A 26,451-nucleotide genomic window follows, 5' to 3' on the forward strand; every position below is an offset into this window, starting at 1 on the left:
AGGGGTTACTGAAGTCTGACTATATTAACATTCTAAAGCACTAAATAGCTAGTGAAATAGAATTCGCATTAACTAGTCTCATTTAATGAAGGCAATGGTGACCCACTCCAGTACTCTTGCCTGGAAAATCCCATGGACAGAGGAGCCTGGTAGGCTGCAGTCCATAGGGTCGCTAAGAGTTGGACACGACTTCACTTTCACTTTCACTTTCCTGCATTGGAGAAGGAAATGGCAACCCACTCCAGTGTTCTTGCCTGGAGAATCCCAGGGATGGGGGAGCTTGGTGGGCCACCATCTATGGGGTCGCACAGAGTTGGACACAACTGAAGCGACTTAGCATCAGCAGCAGCAGTCTCATTTAAATGCATAGAAAATTTTCAAAAAGGATTTTAGTCTTCACATTATTATATTTTAATGTAACATTTATCAAATATAAATGATAATAACACTGTGTTAAATATGGAGAAATTAAATATGTCTCCATCAGATATATGGTATAGGATCAGGTCAAGATGGTGGAGTAGGAGGGCATGGAGCTCACCTCTCCCCACAAACACATCAAAACAACATCTTCACGTGAAACAGTTGCCACAGAAAACTAAAGGGAGACTGGTAGAACTCCTATACAAATATAGCTTCAAGAATAATTTCCACATCAATGGTAGGGTGGAAAAAACACATAAGATTGACACCTTTGTCTCTGGGAGAGATCTTTTAAAAAAAAAAATTAAAGAAGATCCATATAGCTGAATTCTCCCACCTGGGGAACAAAGTAGTTGAGTTACACAATGGGTGCCCCAGTCCTAGGGTCCTATAGGAAGAGAAGGGGACAACAGAGGTTGAGCTAGTTGGATAACATCACCGACTCAAAGGACATGAATTGGAGCAATCTCTGGGAGATGGTGAAGGACAGGGAAGCCTGGCATGCTACAGTCCATGGGATTGCAAAGAGTCAGACACGACTGAGAGACTGAATAACAAGGGAGGAAACAAACCCATTGGTTGAACTACTGAGACAAAGAGCACAGCTGCAGAAGCCTAGATTCTGATCTTGAAGGGTACATAGATGCTGGCTTGCCAACAAACACTAAGGATAAGCTTTACACCAGCAGCTGCCAGTTCACCCTACTCCCAACTCCAACTATGACAAATGTCACAGCCCTGTTCATTACACACCACCGCTTTGCACAGAATATAGGTCAGCATCAATTGTTCAGTGCTCAGCTTTCTTTATAGTCCAACTTTCTCACCCATACATGACTAATGGAAATCATAGCTTGGAATATCAGGACCTTTGTCAGCAAAGTAATATCTCTACTTCTAATATGCTATCTAAGTTGGACCAGTAATTCTGAAGAAACTGAAGTTGAACGATTCTATGAAGACCTACAAGACCTTATAGAACTAACACCAAGAAAGATGTCCTATTCATTATAGGGGACTGGAATGCAAAAGTAGGAAGTCAAGAAATACCTAGAGTAACAGGCAAATTTGGCCTTGGAGTAAAGAATGAAGCAGGGCAAAGACTGAGTTTTGGAAGAGAACACACTGGTCATAACAAACACCCTCTTACAAAAACAAAAGAGAAGATTCCACACATGGACATCACCAGATGGTCAATACTGAAATCAGACTGATTATATTCTTTGCAGCCAAAGATGGAGAAGCTCTATACAGTAGGCAAAAACAATATTGGGAGCTCACTGTGGCACAGACCATGAATTCTTTATTACCAAATTCAGACTTAAATTGAAGAAAATAGGGAAAACCACTAGGCCATTCAGGTATAACCTAAATCAAATCCCTAACAATTATACAGTGGAAGTAAGAAATAGATTTAAGGGACAGATCTGATAGACAGAGTGCCTTATGAACTATGGGTGGAGGTTCATGACATTGTACAGAAGAGAGGGAACAAGACCATCCCCAAGAAAAAGAAATGCAAAAAAGCAAAATGGCTGCCTGAGGAGGCTTTACAAATAGCCGTGAAAAGAAGAAAAGCAAAAAGCAAAGGAGAAATGGAAAAATATACCCATCTGAATGCAGAATTCCAAAGAATAGCAAGGAGAGATAAGAAAGACTTCCTCAGGGATCAGTGCAAAGAAATAGAGGAAAACAAGAGAATGGCAAAGACTAGAGATTTCTTAAAAAAAAAAATTAGAGATACCAAGGGAACATTTCATGCAAAGATGGGCACAATAAAGAACAGAAATGGTATGGACCTAACAGAAGCAGAAGATATTAAGAAGAGGTGGCAAGAATACACAGAAGAACTGTACAAAAAAGATCTTAATGACCCAGATAATCACAATGGTGTGATCACTCACCTAGAGCCAGACATCCTGAAATGTGAAGTCAAGTGGGCCTTAGGAAGCATCACTACGAACAAAGCTAGTGGAGGTGATGGAATTCCAGTTGAGCTCTTTCAAATCCTAAAAGATGATGCTGTGAAAGTACTGCCCTCAATATGCCAGCAAATTTGGAAAATTCAACAGTGGCCACAGGATTGGAAAAGACCAGTTTTCATTCCAATCCCAAAGAAAGGCAATGCCAAAGAATGCTCAAACTACAGCATGATTTCCCTCATCTCACACGCTAGTAAATGATGCTCAAAATTCTCCAAGCCAGGCTTCAACAGTACATGAATTGTGAACTTCCAGATGTTCAAGCTGGTTTTAGAAAAGGCAGAGGAACCAGAGATCAAATTTCCAAAATCCACTGAATCATCATCTTCTGTGTATCCTTGCCCTCTCTTTTTAATACCTTTTGCTTCTGTTAGGTCCATATCATTTCTGTCATTTATTGTGCTCATCTTTGCATGAAATGTTCTTTAAAGGACATTCCATAAAGGACTGCAGAGGAAATACTCACAACATTTATAGAATATAAGTGCTCCATGAAGGACAGCAGATGAAATACTCCTAATCAAAAGAGCAAGAGTAATCTCCTGAAAGAATAAATAATGAAACAGGCATCACTCACTACCAGACACCAAGTTTAAAAAGAAGATAATAAAAATGCAAGTTGAATTAAGAAAAAAATAGATGTAAACACATATGACTAGAAAAGGAATTAGAAATTTTAAATATCAATGATTAAAAAAATAAATAATTCAATTTCTGAGATAAAAAGCAATCCAGATACAATGAATAGCTGACTAAATGCCATAGAACAAATAAGTGATCTAGAAGAGAAAATAATAGAAATCACCAATTAGAACATCAGACAGAAAAACAAATTAAAAAAAATTGAAAGCAGCATAAGAGATCTATGAGATAATTTAAAAGGTGCCAACTTACACATATAGTGTTCCAGATGAAGAAGAGACAGAGAAAGGGACCAAAAATGTATTTGAAGAAATTATGGATGGAAGCGTCCCAAACCTAAAGAAGACAACATATATCCAACTACAGGAAGCAAAAAGGATATGAAATAAAATAAAATAAAACACATGATTACCTCAGTAGATATGAAAAAAGCATTTAACAAAGTCCAGCATCTATTCATGATAAAACTCGTATTAAAATGAGCACATTTGATGAGGAAGTATTTTACAACATAATAATGGTCATTGACAATAAACCCACAGCAAACATAATACTCAACAGTGATAAACTTAAAGCTTTATTGATAAATCCAGGAATAAGACAAGGACACCACATTACTGCCTCTATTCAACACAGTATATAAAGTGGTAGCCACAGAAAGTATATAAGAAAAAGAAATAAAATGTGTTCAAAGTGCAAGAGAAGAAAAACTGTCAGTATTTGCAGATGACATGATACTCTATGCAGAGAATCCTAAAGTCCCCACATAAAAGCTATTAGAACTAATAATACATTTCAGCAAACTAGCAGGATACAGGATTAATTTACAAAAATCTGTTGTGTTTCTTTTTACTAATATTGAAATATCAAAATGAAAAAGTTTAAAAAAATAACCTCTTTAAAAATTGTATCCAAAAAAATAAAAAACATGTATGAATAAATCTGACCAAGAAAATGAAAGACTTACATGCAAAAAACTGTAAAACTTGAATAAAGGAAATAGAAGAGGATTCAAAGAAATGGAAAGACATCCCATGCTCTTGGATTAGAAGAATTAATATTGTTAAAATGGCAATACGACCCAAAGCTATCTACAAATTTAATGTGATCGCTATCAAATTACCCATGACATTTTTCACACAAAACTAGAATCAATAACCCAAAATTTTATATGGAACTATAAAAGATGCAGAATGGGAGAGTATTCCTGGGGAGGGGGGGGCCACAGGAAGTATAACTCTCCTAGACTTCAGACAATATTACAAAGCTGCAATAATCTAAACACTGTAGTATTGATATAAAATTAAAAATAGAACTAACATTTTTTGGTTTTGTTCAGTCACTAAGTTGTGTCAGATTGTTTGCAACCCCATGGACTGCAGAACGCCAAGCTTCCTTGCCCTTCACTATCTACCTGAGTTTGCTCAAACTCATGTCCACTGAGTCGATGATACCATCCATCTCGTCCTCTGTTGCCCTTTTCGCCATCTGCCCTCAATCTTTCCCAGCAACAGGGTCTTTTTCAATGCATCAGCTCTTTGCATCAGGTGGTCAGAGTATTGGAGATTCAGCTGCAGCATCAGTCCTTCCAATGAATATTCAGGACTGATTTCCTTTAGGATTGACGGGTTTGATCTCCTTGCAATCCAAGATATGCTCAAGGGTTTGTTCCAACAGCACAGTTCAAAAGCATCCATTCTTCAGCACTCAGCCTTCTTTATGGTTTAAATCTTACATCCATACATGACTACTGGAAAAACTATAACTTTTACTATATGGACCTTTGTTGGCAACATGATGTCTCTTGCTTTTTAATATCCTGTCTAGGTTTGTCATAGCTTTCCTTCCAAGGAGCATGTGTTTTTTAATTTCATGGCTGCCATCACCATCTGCAGTAACTTTAGAGCCCAATAAAATAAACTGTCACTGTTTCTACTTTTTCCCCATCTATTTGCCTTGAAGTAATGGGAATAGATGCCACAATCTTAGTTTGTTGAATGTTGAGTTTAAGCCAGCTTTTTCACTCTTCACTTTCACCCTCAAGAGGCTCTTTGGTTCCTCTTTGCTTTTTGCCATTAGAGTGATGGTGGTGGTTTAGTTTCTAAGTCATGTCTGAATGTTGCTATCGCATGGACTGTATCCCGCCAGGATCTTGTCCATGGGATTTTTCAGGCAAGAATACTGGAGTGGGTTGCCATTTCCTTCTGTAGGGGATCTTCCCAACCCAGGGATCAGACTGGGGTGTCCTGCACTGCAGGTAGATTTTTTACTGATTGAGCTACCAGGGAAGACTGCATATCTGAGGTTGTTGATATTTTTCCAGCAATCTTGATTCTAGTTTGAGATTCATCCAGTTTGGCATTTTGCATGATGTACTCTGCTGCAGGGAACAAGGACTGTTTCAAATTTGGAAAGGAGTACATCCAGGCTGTATATTATCATCCTGCTTATTTAACTTATGTGGAATTTCCATTATGAAAAGAGGCAAACTAAAAAGGGAGGCTAGTGTTTACAACCAAAGCAAGGATGTCACTCAGAAATAATTGTGTCATTGTCCCTATCCCCAGCTCTGGAAGCCAAAGTTCAGAGGGTTTGTTCATAGGGTGATGCAGAAACTGAAACCAGAGCTCCAAGATTCTACAAAGAAACTCATTTTATTTGAAACAGACTATGGGAAGGTCAGGGCTTCCCTGGTGGCTCAGATGGTAAAAAAATATGCCTGCAATTCAAGAGAATGGATTCTATCCCTGGGTTGGGAAGATCCCCCTGGAGATGGAACTGGCAACCCACTCGAATATTCTTCCCTGGAGAATTCTGTGGACAGAGGAGCCTGGTGGGTTAAAGTCCATGGTGTCTCAAAGAGTTGCACGTGACTGAGAGACTATACTTTCACTTCATTTCACATGGGAAGGTCAAGACTAAGAGGTCCCTCAAACTATGAAAGATTTTATTGATAAGCAATTAAGAGGAAGCTTCTGACTTAATGACAGATTCAAGCTAAACCATTTACAAGCTAGTTTATCAGAGAAAACCAGAGAAAGACACAGCTAAGAAGAGCCTTCCTGAGGTCAGAACACATCTCAAACATTGACTTCAAAGGTATCCTTGAAAAAGAGAATGAACTTTGGGGAGTCAGATTCTGGAGCAATTTATGCTCCCAAGATATTATCAAAAACCATAAGGACTTACTTGGTGGTCCATTGGTTGACTTCACCTTCCAATGCAGGAGGTGTGGGTTTGATCCCTCATGTGGGAGCTAAGATCCCACATGCCTTGTAGCCAAAAAACAGAAGCAATACTTTAACAAATTCAATAGGCTTTAAGAACAGTCAATATATATATATATATATATATATATATATATATAGACTCAACAATTGATGAAAGCTATATATATATATATATATAGACTCAACAGTTGATGAAAGCTACCAGCCAGGGAATGTGAATATGCCCGAGGTTGTACACTCTAAATAGCTACATCAGAGGTTTTACACTGTAGTGGAAAAAGACTTCATTAAATAGTCCATGTAGTCACTAAATATATAGGAGTAACAATACATGGAATTGGAGTTGCTATACTCCATTGTCTAAATGTAACAGTTAAACAATAATTTCACAAAACATATAAAGAAATAAAGTATGTGACCTACAGGTGGGGAAAGGAGGCAATAGAATCTTCCTGTGAGAGGGTAAATGATCGGCTCTAACAGGAAAACACTGCAAAATGGCTATTGCCTATGGGCTAAGTGAATCAAAGGAAACTATCAAAAAGATAAAACACTCTAATTAATAAAATTAGAAACTAAAATTAAAAATATAAAAGATCATAGGAGACTATTGTGAATATAAGAATGTAGAAAATATTCCTACAAACTGGAGAACTTAGAAAAATGAAGAAATTCTTATAAGCATACAACGTACTTTCAGGAAACTATTCTTATAGAACAAAAGTATAATAACAAGGTTCCATCTAATAGAGTCTATAAATAAGAGATAGAAATCATATTTTTCAAAAATAGCAAATGGAAATTTTGGAGCTGAAAATTACTATATCTGAAATGAAAAATTCACAAGCTGGAGTTAACAGTAGATTTGAAGAAGCTGATGAAAAAGCAAGTGAACTTGAAGATAGATCAATAAGTTAACATGATCCAAAGAAAAGGGAAAAAAAGAATAAAGAAAAGTGAACAGAGACTTAGAGAATGGTGCACATGCTGTGTGTGCTTAGTCACTCAGTTGTATCCGACTCTTTGTGACCCCACTGGCAGGACTGTAGCCCTCCAGGCTCCTCTGAACATGGGGATTCTCCATGCAAGGATATTGGAGTGGGTTGCCATGCTCTCAGGGATCTAACCCAGGTCTCCTGCATTGCAAGCAGGTTCTTCACCATCTGAGCCACCAGGGAAGCCCTATGTACTAACCTGCTTAGCTTCTGAGATCAGACGAGATAGGATGTATTCAGGGTGGTGTGGCCATAGACATAATAAAGCACACTAACATACACAAAAATGGAGTGCCAGAAGAAAAAGGTGCAGAGTAAAATATTCAAAACATAATGCCTGAAAACATCCCAATCATGATGTAAAACATTAATCTGTGCAACCCAATTGTCCAATTAATTCCAAGTAGAATAAATATTGGACAGCCATACACAGACACTAATGAAATATTGAAAACTAAAGCAGCAGGTGCCTTGAATTAATAGGGAAGAAGTGTCTCCTGGCATCAAACAGTTTTACCCAAACTCCAAGCTAACTTTCTCTAAGGGTTTCTCCCAGACCCTAGTGAGGAAGGATTAGTATTCAAAATGAAAACTACGCTGCATTTCCTTGGCCAAAGGTGACCACAGGAGGTGTGAGTGAGTAGTACACTGCCCTGATATTCATACCACGTGTGTGTTTGTGGGCTTGGTCCCTCGGTCGTGTCTGACTCTTTATGGCCCCGTGGACTGTGGCCCTCTTGGCTCCTCTGTCCATGGGATTCTCCGGGCGGGAATTCTGGTGTGGGTTGCCATGCCCTCCTCCAGGGAGTCTTCCCAGCCCAGGAATTGAACCAGGGTCTCCCACATTACAGGCAGATTCTTCATTGTCTGAGCCACCCAGGAAGCTCAAGAATATTGGAGTGGGTGGCCTATCCCTTCTCCAGGGGATCTTCCCAACCCAGAAATCAATCCAGGGTCTCCTGTATTGCAGGTGGATTCTTTACCAGCTGAGCTACCAGAGAAGCCCTCGCTATACTACTGTGTGTGTGCATTGTTCACAGGTACTGTGCACATATGTGTGTGCACGTATGTGTATGTACACATTTGTGTGTTTCTTCGTGTAATAACTGTATGACTTTTGATTATATTATACTTTTATTTTAAAAATAAAAAATAAATAAATAAATAAATAAAACAGAAAATCTTGAAGCATTAAAAGAAAAATAATTCATCCTTACAAGTGAATGCCAAAATATTGCTTATTTGTCATTAGACACAAGGAATGTTCTCTGGTAGTGAGATGATATATTGAAAGTGCTAAAAGACAAAACTACAAGCCTAAAATTCTATATCAAGAAAAACTATCTTTCAAAAATGAGGGCATGGGGTTCCTTGGTGGCTCAGTGGAAAAGAATCCATCTGCTGATGCAAAAGACATGGATTTGGTCACTGATCTGGGAGAATCCCACATGGCACAGAGCAATGCACCACAGCTAGATCCATGCACCACAAATAGTGAGCCTGTGCTCTAAAGCCCAGGAGCCCCAACCACTGAGCCCACATGCCCCAACTACTGAACCCATGATGCCCTACAGTCTGTGCTCAGTAACAGGATAAGCCACTGAAATGAGAGAATAGCCCCCGCTGCTGAAACTAGAGAAAGCCCGTGCAGCAGCAAAGATCTAGCACAACCAAAAATACATAAATCATTATTTTAAAATGCAGGCAAAATATAGATAGTCTTATCCTCCCTATCACCCCAAAAAGAGTTTATTTCTGGGAAATCTGCCTTATAGAAAAACTTGAAGGAAGGCCTCTGACTGAGGAAAGTAAACCTAGACTACAATTCTAATGAGAGATCAAAAGGCACTGGTAAAGATAAGCAACTATGTAAGACAGCGTAAGTGCATATGTCTTCTCCTTTCTTCTCTTAACAAATATAAAAAGCAAGCAAGTAAAATGTATATAGTTGTATTTCTAGACATATGACATAGTTATTTAATAGTATATTTGGGGAGGGGGGGGAGAGGCAGCAGTGGTTTAGGCCCTGAGATGACAAGGTTGTGCAGTGGCTTAGGCCCAGGGGTCAGGTGCGGTACCTAGGACACACAGTCTGGGGATAATGAGTCAAAGTTCCACTTTTGGCCAGAGGGGAAGTCAGAGAATATCAGCAGTTATGTTCCTAGTAATGACCTATCAGAGCCACATGTTGGGACCCAAGGGTGAGGTACAGAGAAGCAGTGGTGTGAACACGGTAACTGTGGATCAGAACCCTGACTAGGACCCATGGTGAGGCACAGAGTGTCTGCATTGTTGCCCCAGCAATGATAGGCTAAAGCCGTGACTCAGGACCCAGGAATGGTGTGTGAAACAGCAGCAGCTCAGCCTAGGTAATGGCCAGTCAAAACCAAGACTAGGATTAACAGTGTGAGACCCAAATAAACAGCAGCATGACCACAGTTATTAAGGACAAATCACTGACTTAGAACCTGGGAGCAGGGCACAGATTAGAAACTCCAGTTGCACAGATGGTAAGGCACTGTGACACATCGATCAGGGAAAGTGGGGTACAGGAGAGATGGGGAAACTCCTGGACCCCAAGACCAGGTCTCACCACAGTGACATTTCCAGCCTCAAGAAAGACACAACAGCAGGGACCCTGGGCAGCTCTGTCAGTTGAATCAGTGTAGGTGGACACTGTGGAAGTGCTCAGGAGCAAGGCTGCAAAGGTCATGATGATGAGGTTGCTGGAGTTCCCTTGCATTATTTTTCCTCATGGGCTGAAATTCCTCTAAGGGGATCTCTGCCAGTGCCAAGCTCCTCTGAACTGGAGGAAGGGGTGGTGGGGGTAAAATCTTTCCCACGCTTTTCTATGCAGTAATCCTCAGACTTCGCAACCAGCAAGGTTTCTGCTGCTTCTCCATTGTAGTCCAGAAATTTTGAAAAGTAATTTATATTGGTTTATAGTTGTTCATTTATTGTTTTTCTTGTTTTTGTGAGGGATGCAAGTGTTGGGACCGCCTAATGTTCCATCTTACTGATGTCACCTTTCTCTCATTCTGTATCAAAGTGATTGAAGACACAAGAGCCTCTCACTTGCTATTGTTTTACACTAGTCATTTTTCTTTGGAGAAGGAAATGGTACCCCACTCCAGTACTCTTGCCTGAAAAATCCCATGGATGGAGGAGCCTGGTAGGCTGCAGTCCATGCAGTCGCAAAGAGTGGGACACGACTGAGCCACTTCACTTTCACTTTTCACTTTCATGCATTGGAGAAGGAAATGGCAACCCACTCCAGTGTTCTTGCCTGGAGAATCCCAGGGACTGGGGAGCCTGGTGGGCTGCCATCTATGGGGTCGCACAGAGTTGGACACGACTGAAGTTACTTAGCAGCAGCAGCAGTCTTTTTTCTTACATTATATAATTGATTTGTGTGTACAAGGTCATTGACTTTTAGCTGGGTGACAGCACTGATAAATCAATGTAAACATGGTGTATAATCTCGAAGTAGACTACACTTTGTCCTTTCATCTAATTTCCACATCTGCTGACTATTCATGCAGTATACTAACTTAAGGCAAAGGAGTTATAATTTAACTTCTGAATGATGTATTCCAGATATAAACCTGAGCAATAGCTAAAGGATATAGTAGTTGTTTAAACTACTGCATATGAACAAGATGTCTATGAAATGGCTCTTGCTTCTGCAGCTGTTACAGCTCACTTTCTATTTTAGCTCTGGGAGTTGTGGAAAAGTGCTGGTGTGGCCAGTGGAATTTAGTCACTGGATGAATATGAAGACAATTCTGGATGAGCTTGTGACGAGGGGTCATGAGGTGACTGTACTGCAATCTTCAGCTTCCACTCTTATTGATCCCAACAAACCATTGGCTATGAAATTTGAGACTTTCCCTGTATCTTTAGCTAAAGATGATTTTCAGACTCTTGCCAAGATTTTGATTGAGACATGGATGCTTGTGGTGAAAGATTTCTTTTGGATCCATCTTTCAACAATGCAAAGTCTACTTGATGAGTTTTCTGATATTGGTATAAAGATATGTAAGGAAGTTGTTTCAAATAAGAAACTTATGACAAAACTACAGGAATCGAGGTTTGATGTCGTTCTTGCAGATGCTGTTGGACCCTGTGGAGAGCTGCTGGCTGAGATACTTAAAGTACCTTTAGTGTACAGTCTCTACTTCTCACCGGGCTATTTGGTTGAAAAAAGGAGTGCAAGACTTTCATTTCCACCATCCTATGTACCTGTTATGTTGTCTGAATTAAGTGATCACATGACATTCATGGAGAGGGTCAAAAATATGATATATGTACTTTATTTTGACTACTGGTTTCAGCTGTACAATGAGAAGAAGTGGAATCAGTTTTACAGTGAAGTACTAGGTAAGTCAGGCTTCCCTAATGGCTGAGTGGTAAAGAATCTGCCTGCAAATGCAGGAGATGTGGGATCGATCCTTGGGTTGAGAAAATCCCCTTTAAAAGGAAATGGCAACCCATTCGGGTATTCTTTCCTGGAAAATTCCATGGGCAGATGAGTCCATTGGGTTACAAAAGAGTCAGACACGGCTTAGAGACCAAACAACACACAACAACTAGGTAATTCATGTTCTTACTTGGTAGCATTAAATCCTATCTTTCCTTATGCCTTGGAAGGTGAGTTTGTATAAATATAATTTCACAGAAATTAGTCTCAAATAAGTGAAAGAGTGAAATAAAAATATAAAATCACCCATCAGTCTTATAAATATTATGAAAACACTTAAATATAGGATAAGGTAGAACCCATTACTAGTTTCAAATACCAGGAGGTCACATACCACAACTTAAAGCACATAGGACTTCTGCAAGTGAATATATATCTAACTCACAAAACTTTTTTTTTAATTTAAAAAAATCACTAGTAATCTCATAAAATGTCTTAATAAATGAAGACATGTACACTGAGAATTACACACATATTATATTATACTATGTTATATTTATATTTATTGAAGAACAGATACATTCAAACATTTTTGACCACATTATCCCAAGCTCCTTTACAAAAATTACCTAAAATATATACACACGGCAATATTCTCATTTGATCCAACATTTGTTGTTTTTGTTTTTTATTTCACTTTCAGGAAGGCCCACTACAATAGCAGAGTCAATGGGGAAAGCCGAAATGTGGCTTATTCGAAACTATTGGGATTTTTCATTTCCTCGTCCAGGACTACCAAATGTTGAATTTGTAGGAGGCCTCCACTGCAAACCTGCCAAGCCCCTGCCTAAGGTCACCTACTCCTCTTTGTTCTTCTTTGTTAACTTTGTGTTTTCAATAGGAATCATGCTGTATTCTTTATTTAAAATGTTTGATTACAGTGAGTCAGATGTGGGAAGCTGGATAAAGTGACCTTCTAGTTAGATACTGATATATGTCTATAGGAACAAAGTATCTGAATTTCATTGTTGTTCCAGAATAAGCTGGAATACATGGGACACTTTAAAAATATGTCAGTTAAATAACAGCTTCATTATTCAACACATAATGAAGCATAATCAGATATCCACTAAACAATATTTATAGTTATATTACATTTTATATAAGTAATATATTAGCTACATAATTATAATTATATTATAATTGTAATGTTATAGGATAATTATATATGTCATATATTCTAGAAGTGAGTACTAACATACATTAATGGTGTAGACACAGTTTTTGCTACCTGACACTCCATGTGGAAAGACAGAATACAAACAAGTCATAAAAATTGTGCAAAAGTATCGCTAGGAGTTGGACACAACTGAGCGACTTCACTTTCACTTTTCACTTTCATGCATTGGAGAAGGAAATGGCACCCCACTCCAGTGTTCTTGCCTGGAGAATCCCAGGAACGGGGGAGCCTGGTAGGCTGCTGTCTATGGGGTTGCACAGAGTCAGACACGACTGAAGCGACTTAGCAGCAGCAGCAGTTATAAAAAGGAAAGAACGGAATGCTAATAATTATCCAGCATGAATCATAGAAGGTATCTCTGATTCACTGATAATTAAGGTGAAATCAGAAGAATGCTCAAAAATAAACAAGGGATGGGGCAGGGGTAGAAGAAGATAGATAAGAAAAGCATGTAGAGTAGTAATGGTAGTTGTGAAGAAGTTTGAGCTTAGTGTAAACGGGAAAAGCCCAAGTAAAGAGACCGATGATGCTGGTGAAGTCAGGTGGAAACAGATAGCAACTTAGAACATCCAGTAGGGGCACTGGGAAAACATTGAAAGGATTAAGAAAGAAAGGTGGAGTCAAATATTGTTTCAACAGGCTTTCCTGGTAGCTCAGCTGGTAAAGAATCCACCTGCAATGCAGGAGACCCCAATTGGATTCCCGGGTGGGGAAGATCCCCTGGAGAAGAGATAGACTACCCACTTCACTATTCTTGCACTTCCTTAGTGGCTCAGACAGTAAAGAATCCACCTGCAATGTGGGAGACCTGGGTTCAATCCCTGGGTTGGGAGGATCCCCTGCAGGAGGGCATGGCAACCCACTCTAGGGTACTTGCCTGGAGAATCCCCATGGACAGAGGAGCCTGGTGGGCTACAGTCCATGGGATCGCAAAGAGTTGGACATGACTGAGCAACTAAGCACTATATTATACTATTGCTTAAACAAACAAACAAACAACAAGACAAGTAACATGTAGTCACTGGGTTGGATGTAAAGGGTAAATTGTGGGAGAAAAGAACACTTCTCAGGTTGTTGCTAGAGGTAGGCAACAATGACTGAAAACTAGACTACAGTGTTCATAGAGATACGACCACACTGTATTTTATAATAATACCAACCTTATATTGTTGAGAGAAAAAATTTGTAAGTACATGTGAAACATCCAAAATGCCACTGGCATATACTCAGTGGTCCAAAGAAATATTAACCGCTGTCATTATTTTTATTTTGTTATTATAATATACTATCAATAACCCAATGTGTGCCAGCCACCTTGATCTAATTCCTAATTGAAATTGATTTTCTTAATCATCAAGATTATAGTATTCAGCAAACTGCTAGAGATTAGATATCCCATGGAGTGTTTTAAAGGTAAATTATAAAAGTTTACATAAAAATTAATGAAAATAATAAATTTAATAAAGTTTACTTTAAATAAAATTTAATTTAACATACTTAATGTAAACTTTTTTAATGTTAGGAATTTTTAAGATTTTGCCAGTCAGATACATAAGATGAAATGCTAAAGTCCTTCTGTGAGATTTGAGGCTCTTCACCTGTGCTTTGGCTAAAATGAACATTCTTCTTCTACAATATAAATGTATGTATTTATAAGGAATACTTAACTACTCTAAATTATATATAATATTTAGTTGGAAAATAACAGATATAATAAGATCACAATTTTCTCTAAGGATAAAAAAATATAAGCTGGAATTACAATTTTAAAGATTAGGAAACTTCTTTTTGTGTCCTATAAGGGCTAAACCAGCTTTCTAACAGAGGTGAGGTAATATCTCATTGTGATTTTGAAATACATTTCCCTGATGATTAGTGATATTGAGCATCTTTTCATATGCCTGGTGGTGATTTGGAAGCCTTCTTTAGAAAATGTCTATTTTGTTCTTCGGCCCATTCTTTAATTGAATTTTGCTGTATGAGTTCTATATGTATTCTGGACATTAATCCCTCATTCAACATGTGGTTAAAATATTTTTTTTTCCATTCTGTAGGTTGCATTTTGATGTTGTCGATTGTTTCTTCTACTGTACAGATGCTCTAAGTATAATATAGTACCACTTGTGGATTTTTTTCTTTTGTTGTGGCTTTGATGTCATATCAGAAAAAAAAAAATCATTTTTAAGACTGACGCAAAAGAGTTCCAGCCTTACATTTTCCTTTAGGGATGTTATGGTATATAGTCTTATGTTTAAGTCTTTGGAGTTGTTTTAAGTCATTTGGAGTTATTTTTGTGACAGGTGCAAGGCAGGGGTCTCATTTCATTTCTTGTGTATATACTTATCCAATTTTCTCCAAAAAGAAAGAAGTGACTATTCTTTCCACAGGGGGTGTTCTTGTCTCCCTTGTTAAATTGGTTGGCTATATATTCAGGGTTTTAATTCTAAATCCTGTATGCGGTTCCATTGATCTACGTGTCTATTTTGGGGCCAGTACACTATCATTTGAAATGTTGCAGCTTTAATATAATTTGACATTGGAACGTATGATACTTTTGGTAGTGTGAACATTTTAACAATATAGTAATATTATATTCAACAGTAAAAATTGAAAACTTTTTCTCTAAAATCAGAAACAAAATAAGGATATATCAAATATATTTCAGTCTTTTCTAAAAGTATATAAATTTGAAAATAAGGATATCTCTGAATGGAGCATTTTAGTAAACCTTATTTCCTTTTATATAAATTTTCATACTTTTGCATATTTTCTTGCCATGAACTTATATTATTTTCACAAAGATATCAGAGTATAAAATGAATCAGTCCACATCAGTGATTAATTTGTATTAATCACTGATAGGATATATTAAAATAATACCAAATTGATGTATCTTTCACAGCATAGATGAAGCAGCTTTGGTTAGCAAGCCAACATGACAATGCAATGAAGACAAGTAACTTTAAATGTTACTACTGGTCAGGAAAATTTTGCTCCTCTACATTTATTAAACAGGATCATTGAGCAATGTGTAATTATTCTAGTATAGAGTGTACATTTTTTAAATTAGAAAGGATAAAGGACTACAAAACAAAATAATTCAGAAACAATCCAGGCAGATACAGATTCACATGGAGTTTTATATAGTTTGAAGTGAACTACTAAAAAGGTGACCAGATCTCTGCTGCAGAAAGCCCTGGGGCACCTCTCCCACTGTCGGGCAGGTGCTCACTGGGGGCACTAATGTAGGGGACTCTGAGGGTCCTTCACCACAGCTGACATTGTACATCCTACTGTCACATCAATTATACAGTATAGTTCAGGATGAAGGGTGCCACATGTAAACAAATTCAGCAATATGGTCAGTCAAATAAGTAAATACACAAGTATATCTCTGGGTTATACACAGGACTTACAGGATTATCTCAGAGAACTTCCCAACAATAATACCAGACTCCTCAATGTCAGAGATTAATAATTTAGACAGCTTGGGAAATTATGACAAATTTTAAGATAAGGATTATACAGCTGAGTGAATGATAGACATAAGTGATTCAAACTATAAGTTTTTCATAGTGCTAATAGAGAAATGAAATATTAATCACTAATCTAAAATAATTCTCAAAAAAGTATGTCTGGAATAAATAACTGATTTAGTAGACCTATAATAATAAAGAATTTAAGGTCAGTTGAATTCTGCAGTACAACTTCCTTCTAAGAATCTAAGTAATTAATAATATAATAGTTGAAAAATCTCAATATAATAGTGTTTAACAGTATCTCCTTGCCACCAATGTGTATTGGCCCTATCTCATTTCCTGCTTATAAACAAATATATTTGCAAAAATATACATAATACTTCTTCCTCATTGACTATGCCAAAGCCTTTGATTGTGTGGATCACAACAAACTGTGGAAAATTCTTTAAGAGATGGGAATACCAGACCACCTGACCTGCCTCTTGAGAAATCTGTATGCAGGTCAGGAAGTAACGATTAGAACTGGACATGGAACAACAGACTGGTTCCAAACAGGGAAAAGAGTACATCAAGGCTGTATATTGTCACCCTGCCTATTTAACTTCTATGCAGAGTACATCATGAAGAACGCTGGGTTGGATGAAGCACAAGTCAAGATTATTGATATTGGGAGAAATATCAATAACCTCAGATATGCAGATGACATCACCCTTATAGCAGAAAGTGAAGAGGAACTAAAAAGCCTGTTGATGAAAGTGAAAAAGGAGAGTGAAAATGTTGGCTTAAAGCTCAACATTGAGAAAACTAAGATCATGGCATCTGGTCCTATCACTTCATGGCAAATAGATGGGGAAACAATGGAAACAGTGACAGACTTCACTTTTTTGGGTTCCAAAATCACTACAGATGGTGAATGCAGCCATGAAATTAAAAGATGCTTACTCCTTGGAAGGAAAGTTATGACCAACCTAGAAAGCATATTAAAAAGCAGAGACATTACTTTGCCAACAATGGTCTGTCAAGTCAAAGCTATAGTTTTTCCAGTAGTCATGTATGGATGTGAGAATTGGACTGTAAAGAATGCTGAACACCAAAAAATTGATGGTTTTGAACTGTGGTGTTGGAGAAGACTCTTGAGAGTCCCTTGGACTGTAAGGAGATCCAACCAATCCATCCTAAAGGAAATCAGTCCTGAATACTCATTGGAAGGACTGATGCTCAAGCTGAAACTCCAATACTTTGGCCACCTGATGAGAAGAACTGACTCATTTGAAAAGACCCTGATGCTGGGAAAGATTGAAGGCAGGAGGAGAAGAGGACAACAGAGGATGAGATGGTTGGATGGCATCACCGACTCAATGGGCATAAGTTTGAGCAAGCTCTGAGAGTTGTTGATGGACTGGGAAGCCTGGCGTGCTGCAGTCCATGGGGTCACAAAGAGTTGGACACAACTGAGCGACTGAACTGAACTCAACATAATAGAAGAAATAGATCTCATATCAACCATTTCTTTCCCAAGGACTTCAGGGATGATTTATGTTGAAAAAACACCCATTATGGAAAATAGTATGGAGTTTTTCAAAATTTTTGAAATATTTTTTCTTAGTGTTGAATATTTATTAGCACAACTAACCAATGTCCAAGATGTGAAGTTAACATATTTAAGGAACATGAGGAGGAAGGAAATCACTCTATAGTATGTGGTAAGAATAATATAAAACATATCAACACCTATGGCTCAGCAATGTCTCTTCTGTGGGTACATATACAAAAGAATTGAACTTATTACCCCAATGAGATGTCTGTACATGTGCATAAAAGCTCAACTCACAAGAGTCAAGAGGCTAAGGCAACCCAAGTGTCCACCAACCAATGAAGCAATAAACAAAATGTCATATACACAAGTGATGAAATATTACTCACATTTAAAAGGAAATCATGACAAATGTCACAACATGAAGGAACCTTATGCTAAGTGAAATAAGTCAATCATAAAAAGATAAATACTCTACAATTCAACTTATAAGAAGTGTCTAGACTAATCACATTTGTAGAAACATAGGGTAGAATGAAACTTGCCAGAGGCTAGAGAATGAGGAATGTGGAGTTTCTTAATGAGCATAGAATTCCGGTTTTGCCAGATGAAAAAGTTCTGGAGATTGGTTACACAGTGGGAATATACTTAATGTTGCTATACTATACACTTAGGAATGATTAACAAAGTAAATTTTATGTCATGTGTATTTTACCACAATATTTTTTTAAAAAACCTCTACTACAGATTATATTTGATTTTCTCTCTTTAGTTGTTGGTAGCAATCCCTTCAATAAATAATGTTTGCTGTGCTCCTTCTCTTTTATGATGGAACAAATTATTTTTTCACAGGAAATGGAAGAATTTGTGCAGAGCTCTGGAGAACATGGTATTGTGGTGTTTTCGTTGGGGTCAATGGTCAGTAACATGTCAGAAGAAAGAGCCAATGTGATTGCATCAGCCCTTGCCCAGATTCCACAAAAGGTACACACAGTAACTTAACAGTGAGCAACTATTTAATGTCTGTTAAACTCTATAAAATGTCTGATTTTAAACATTTTCTAACAGAAAGGTAAACTATATGATAACTCCAATTTATCTCTCATATGTATAAACCAAAACAAACATAGTAGGTGTTATAGAATTACAAGGAGTGTCTTTCATCAATAATAAATTTAGATTAACATTGTAATAAAAAAGAATGATATTAAAGAGATACAATATGAATTTTGGTATTATAATGGTAACTTGGGGCCAGAAAAGAAACCACCAAATTCTGCTTTGTCACTTGTTCCATTTCCTTGAATGATATCTGACGTACAGTACAGGTACAGATATTCTCTGGGGTTAAATTTTAACAGAAAATATAGTCACAATAATGTTAAACAATATTGATAGAAGTCTGTTGTGCTTCTTGCAGCGCACACTTAGCATGTAATCCTGGTGTTTTTTGTATCCCATAAGTTTTGGAACAGACCTATCAGTGTGTTTTTCAGAGTGCTACTCAGAGAAAGGATGGACAAGATTCCCCAAACTGCCATCCCCCAACTGATTTAGAGAAGAGAAACATCTGCCTCCCTGGTTGACTAGGCCCTGCTAAAATTTGAAGCAGGAAGATCAATGTTAAAGAGTGAAGATAGGGTCCTGCCCTTAAGGTGAACTCTGTAAAGTCTGGTCCTTAATGAACTCTGCTTCTAACCTGTCACATTCTTCCTCCTGAGTGAAGAGGGAGAAGGGACTATAAGAAGCAGTCAAGCATAAGGGAGACTGGCATGGAGAAGATTCAGCTGCCTTCTTCTTCATAAAATGCAGCAGTAACTTTTTTTCTAATATATAAAATACTCCTGCGGTCTTTGGATATTTGAGAACAACTTTTTTAGTTTGTAATTGATAGGCCTCTCCTAATAATCTATGCTATTTTTTGCTGAAAAACTAAAATTAATTTACATTCATTCACAGAGCAAATAGAAGTTAAGCACTAATAAATTATAATCCAGTTTATGAGAATTGCTTGGAATTCCAAAATTGTTCCTTATTTTTGTACTGGATCTAGAGACCACACTAATCAATTCTGTCAATGCTTTGTGCTTCATTGTTGAAGTATTCAGTTGAATAAACTTTGATGCCACTATTTTGGAACTTTTTCAATAGTCCTATTGTCCCTTTCAAATTTCCAACTGGCTCTTCTTTTCTAAAGGTAAAACATCCAAGTCTAGTAATAGCAGCAATACTTTGGATTCATGTCAAAAAATTCCAGTTGTCATTGCTTTTGCATGTGCCTAACAGTTTATAACTTAAATGAAGCTATACTTCCTAAGAAGCACTAATTAACTTATTATTAATAAATTATGAATAAGCAAAGGTATTTATTTCTAAGTGGCTGATGCATGCAATTTTCCTCTTTGTAACCAAAGTGTGTGAAATTCTAATAAAATAACTTGTTATACCAACAAGTTGATATAACTAAACACTCTTCTATAATGGTCAAAAAGAAATCAGTGAATATTAAATTTGAAGATGACAGCTAGTATAACAAGAAGGCAAATAAGTATGTAGGTTACTTGTAATCTGTCACTGACTTTGTTGTTCTTGAAATAAGACCACCTAGAAATTATTTAAGTTTTCACGTTGGGACTGACATCTCAATTGTCTATGCCATCATGTGTATATCAGTGTAGGTGTTCCTATTCATGTCAGGGTATTGTGCATGGGTGCTAATTCACTTCAGTCGTATCCAGTTCTTTGCAACCCTATGGACCATATCCCATTTGGCCCCTCTGTCCATGGAATTCTCCAGGCAAAAATACTGGAGTGGGTTGCCGTGCCCTACTCTAGGGCATCTTCCCAACTTGTGAGATGTGATGGACCCACATCTGGACCCACATCACTTATGTCTCCTGCATTGGCAGGTGGGTTCTTTACAAGTAGCACCACCTGGGAAGCTGGTCAATGTATTAACAGTTAATATTATTTAATATGCCCTCATTTCTTACATGTCATATGGAAGACATGTAACTAGATATATTTTGATCACTTTAGAATTGCAACCTTGAAGTTCAACTCTTAGAATAAGATATTACCCTTACCCTAACAGGTTCTATGGAGATATGATGGCAAGAAACCAGACACCTTAGGACCCAATACTCGGCTGTATAAGTGGATCCCCCAGAATGACCTTCTTGGTAAGACTTGGTAGAAAAAAATATTGAAAACATGGGTAACAGCTGAGCAAAGTGATAGCACTTCAAAAGGAAACAAATGTATAGAGAATTATTGAAACACTTGAAAAATGTATTATTTTATTTTTATTTCCTATGCGAGGGGGAAAAAGGAGAATATATAACAATTGGCCTTTTATTCTATACAGTCACACCCCTTATGGCCAGAATCTTTATTTTGGCTCTAATTTCTACTCACTGTGATCTTTTTAATAACTTCCTTGAATGTTGTTCTGTCTTTGAATTCTCTCCTTATACCTCTCTTTTCCCCTCTGTAGGGGTATGCTAAATGCTACTAAAAATGAGTTCCCTTTTTATTACAGGTGACTCCATTTTCTGTAAAAAAAAAAATCTGCAATCATTTTTATGATGCAATAACATACTTCATGACAAAAGGTTGCTTTTCCTTCCTCTGGTTCCAGTGCCACTACCATTATCCTTCTTTCCCCCGATACCATTCCTGTCAGACTAAATGACTCCACTATGTCTTTAAGAGAATAATTTCTGGCATGCCCTCCTCTTTTTTTTGCACATGTGGTTTCTTTTACCCAGAAGATTCTTTCAAGCTGTTCACCTGCCAATCATGGATTCATATCTGTGACGTTCAAGTGACTCAGCACTTCTTTCACAAAGTTTTCATTTACCCTTTCAGCAGACATAGCAGTTTCTTCTCTGAGTTCTGAAAGCAATTTAAAAACACTCTCATATGTGTAATAATCTGTTATCTAAAAAAACACTGTTTCTTTCAGTGCCTTATAAAGCCCATTTCTCATTTTATTCTAAAAGTTATAATTAATCATTTTATTGAAATTCACTCAATCCTAGGTCATCCAAAAACCAAAGCCTTTATAACTCATGGTGGAAGCAATGGCATTTATGAGGCCATCTACCATGGAATCCCTATGGTGGGCCTTCCTTTGTTTGCTGATCAACCTCATAACATTGTTCATATGACGGCCAAGGGAGCAGCTATCAGATTGGACTTGGAAACAATGTCAACAGCAGATTTGCTCAATGCATTGAAGGAAGTCATTAATAATCCTTTGTGAGTATATGTTTTTTACCTGACATTGTTTCTAGAGAAGTTCTCATCTGAAGGCCAAGGAGGCAGAAATGAGCCTTCACATAAGTATAATGAAAAGTAAGATTTATTCAATGCTTTGAAAACAATCAACAATAACCTATTGTGAGTGTCTCAATATTTTTTCATGGTTTTATGGGAAAGGTTTGTCAGTAGTTTAAAGATAGTAGAGAAATTCTGAAAGACTTAATCATTAGGATGAGAAGAATCACTGAAATGGTAATAGAAGGATTAAGAAGCATTGAGAACAAAGGTAAGTAGGGAACCATGCATCGTATTAATATGAATACTCATCTGCCCACTTTACTTTCTTTCAGCCTGTGAACTCCTCAAATGTTTTAAACTCTACAAAGATACTTTATTTTCAGTAAACCACTTTGACATAATCAATCTTAAATTCCCATTACATTTAATATTTTCCAAGTTTTCTATGCTAATATTTTGGCTCCATCACTGATAAATGGTAAACACCTAGAACTTTCTAATTACTCATTTTCAACTATGTAAATAATACATATAAATACAAGTTTATTCTTAGGTTTTCTGCTTGTGATAATTTTTGTCTAATTTAGAAGAATTATAAATCTAAATGCAGTTGATTTGGAAGGATATGTTGGGATATTCCTTTTTAAAAAATTTTTACACAATTTTTAAAGCCTATTTTCCATTCAAAATTATTACCAAATATTGGTTATGTTCACAGTGTTGTACAACACAACCTTGAGCTTATATTATTCCCAATAGTTTAGCTTCCTACACCCCTATGCATATATTTCTATTCCTACAATCTGGTAACAAAAATTGTTCTCTATATCTGCAAGTTTTTAATAATACTTTGCTAAATACAACTTTCTAACTTAATTTCAACTATGTAGATATTGCTTATAAATATAGATATATTCTGAGTTCTTTAGGTTGTGATTGATTTTGTCTTATTTGGAAGAGATATGATGGGATATTACTGTCTAAAAGCCAAATTTTCAAAAACAAGAAATATTTGATTTCCAAATCACTTCAAGATATACATGAAATTCAGTAACACAATTATATTAATATCATAAATATTATATATATATATGTTTCCCCCTATTGTTTCATAATGACTTTGCAATGAAGCATTCTGAGAATGTCAGTAATAGTAGCACAGTGTGTATTTGTGTTTTTATAATACTGTTATTTAAATTTAATTTTAGCACAGCTATTGTCCTAAATGAGTAGCGCAAAAAGCACATTTTCTTTTTTTTCTTAAGTAATAGATCTTTCATTTGCTGATTCTATATAAATATGCATCTCTCTAGTATCTTTATATTTTTTTAATTTTAATAATGTAAAGTTGGTGTCAAAAATGAAGATTTCTTAGCTGCTATATACTCAATGTTCATGATATGCTACATATTTTATTTAGTAGCATGGTGTTACTTTACACATATTAAGTAACTTCTTTATTGTAGTCTATTCATAAGATGGTTAGATGCTATCACCGACTCAATGGACATGAGTCTGAGCAAGCTCTGAGAGTTAGTGATGGACAGGGAAGCCTGGCTTGCTGCAGTCCATGGAGTAACAAAGAGTTGGACATCACTGAGTGACTGAACTGATTCCTATGGTATCACAAAAATGTTTCCTTATTACTACAATCCTTGCAAACACCAAGTGGTCCCCCTGTGCTTTGACAGAAAAGGGAAAAAAGTTAACTCCATTGTTATCGCTGCAGTGTCATGTTATAGCACTTTGTGATTTAGAGTTCATGAACCGTACCTCATTATTCTTTCTACTTTCTTGCCTGTTAGCCATCAACTCTAGGTCAGGAAGGTCCCCTGAAGAGAATGGCTACTGACTCTAGTACTCTTGCCTAGAGAATTACATGGACAGATGAGCCTGGCAGGCTACCGTCTATGGGGTTGTAAAAAGTCAGATACAACTGAACACAAACACGCACACAGTCCATCATCATTTTAACAGTAGAAAAGTAGTTCAGGCATTGTAACTGCAATGCCTGAAAGTGAAATTTTGAGTCTTCTCCACATTCTAAGAGAATCTTTTTCTAAAAGAACAAGAACCAAAATCAATATGAGAAAACATTTTCTGAGAGTATACTAGAGTCTAAGAATGTCTCTAAGAATCAATATGATATTCTCAAAATAATCAGATAAGGTACTATTTCTATCCATTTTATACAAAAATGAAAACCTGTGGACTCTATTGTGATTGGGCCCTCCATTTATAAAATAAAAAGTTTAAAAGATAAAAATGTTTTAAAAAATTAATAAAATTAAGTTTTTAAAAAACTAAGGGACAGAAAGAATAAAAAATGGCCAGTAAGTATCAGAGTCAGAAATCAAACCAAGTCAATCCACTTCCACACTTTCAACCACTACTTCACTAATGTAAGATCAGTCCTTTCTGGACTTGTCTCTCAACCTCATCATAGATTTACTTGCTATATCTGGATTATGACTGCATTTTAAAACATGTTTATCAGGTCAATTAACAATTCTTTACTAGATAATTCAAACTTTGAACAAACAAATTATGATTTTTTTTTTTTTTTTCGCTTTGGAACAACTCATGCCATTCTTTAGACTACACAGTCTTTTCCCTCTCATTTTCTTTCTTTTCTTTTTAGCTCAAAATCCTAAGAATTTAAGAAATCCTAGCTCATAAGCTGGGCTTCCCTTGTAGCTCAGATGGAAAAGAATCCACCTGCAATGCGGGAGACCCTGGTTCAATTCCTGGGTCGGGAAGATCCTGGCAAAGAGATAGGATAATCCAGTATTCTCAGGCTTCCTTGGTAGCTCAAATAGTAAAGAATCTGCCTGCAATTCAGGAGATCTGGATTCAATCACTGGGTTGGGAAGATACCCTGGAGGAGGGCATGACAACCCACTCCAATATTCCTACCTGGAGTATCGCCATGGACAGAGTAGCCTATCTGGCTACAGTCCATGGTGTGGCAAAGAGTCAGACATGACTGACTGATTAAGCACAGCACAGCCCATAAGCTAAGATCTAAGTAATCACCTTGGAGGAAAAGTAGCTACTTTTCTTCCACTCTGTGTTGCACTCTTTGTTACCATTTGCAAGAAAATTTCATTTATTTATCTATTATAGCTCATTATATAAATTAATCACTGATTTTCCTTCAGCTACAAAGAGAATATCATGAGGTTATCAGCCATTCAACATGATCAGCCTATGAAACCCTTGGACAGAGCAGTCTTCTGGATTGAATTTGTCATGCGGCACAAAGGAGCCAAGCACCTGCGGCCAGCCTCCCACAACCTCACCTGGTTCCAGTACCACTCTCTGGATGTGATTGGGTTTCTGCTGGCCTGTGTGGCAACTGTTGTATTTGTCATTACAAAGTGTTGTCTGTTTTGTTGCCGGAAGTTTGCTAACATAGGAAAGAAGGGGAAAAGAGACTAGCTGTTTCTGAGATGTCTAGCAATTTTGCCACATAAGTAGAACTCCTCATATTTATTACAGTAGGATGAATTATGATAAAGTTCTACTCCTCCTGTGATAAAATATAAATTTTACTTTCAAGGGATTTTCTACCTGACAAAAATATGTCTTGCCAAGAAAAAACACTGAGGAAAAATTAAATAAAAATAAAACTATATGCATACATATTGAAATTTAATTTTTTAATTCAAAAGTTAATCTAAAAAGAAATTATTGTGTTTAACTATTTTTCACATGCTCTTTGTAAAAACAACAACAACAAGAAGTCTACTTACAGCATCTGTGTCATTTTCTAGATATTCAGAATTTTTAACTTCATTTTGGTGTCAAATAGGTTTTCCTTGTTATTGAAATTGTTCAATAATTGGAATTCTGTAAAAAGATTCATCAATTTATTCTATTTGTGAGACCACTATCCTGTCTTCATTTCTACTGTTTATGCAGCCTCAGCATCACCTCCTACCTAGAGCCATGGCAAGACATTTGCATTCATCCAGTTTAGCTTATTTCCCAAAGAGTGTTTGTAAAATTAGAAATATAGCAACTGCTACCTGCTTCCTATTATAAAATTGAAATATTTGTGAAAATCTTTAATTTCATGACTTAATTCTCTTTTGCTCATCCACCTTTTAGTCACCTATTATTTTCCCTCCCATACTCAACTTTTAATAATGGATGTAAGTTCTCAACTGTATATTAAAAAAATATATAACCTGGACTCTAAAGGGACTTAGAGAATTTT

General features: G+C 36.9%; 1 protein-coding gene across 1 annotated transcript; it reads left to right on the forward strand.

Moving 5' to 3' along the window:
- The first annotated feature begins 10,916 nt into the window (after positions 1 to 10,916).
- LOC102407350 (UDP-glucuronosyltransferase 2B4-like) lies at positions 10,917 to 26,420 on the forward strand. Its single transcript, XM_006042287.4, has 6 exons — positions 10,917 to 11,652; positions 12,396 to 12,544; positions 18,798 to 18,929; positions 21,040 to 21,127; positions 21,989 to 22,208; positions 25,391 to 26,420. Exons 1-6 carry the CDS (start codon positions 10,923 to 10,925, stop codon positions 25,668 to 25,670), a joined length of 1,599 nt encoding a protein of 532 aa, XP_006042349.1. The 5' UTR covers positions 10,917 to 10,922; the 3' UTR covers positions 25,671 to 26,420.
- Positions 26,421 to 26,451: the final 31 nt, after the last annotated feature.

The sequence above is a fragment of the Bubalus bubalis genome, chromosome 7 (assembly GCF_019923935.1).
Source record: "Bubalus bubalis isolate 160015118507 breed Murrah chromosome 7, NDDB_SH_1, whole genome shotgun sequence".
Taxonomy (NCBI): domain Eukaryota; kingdom Metazoa; phylum Chordata; class Mammalia; order Artiodactyla; family Bovidae; genus Bubalus; species Bubalus bubalis.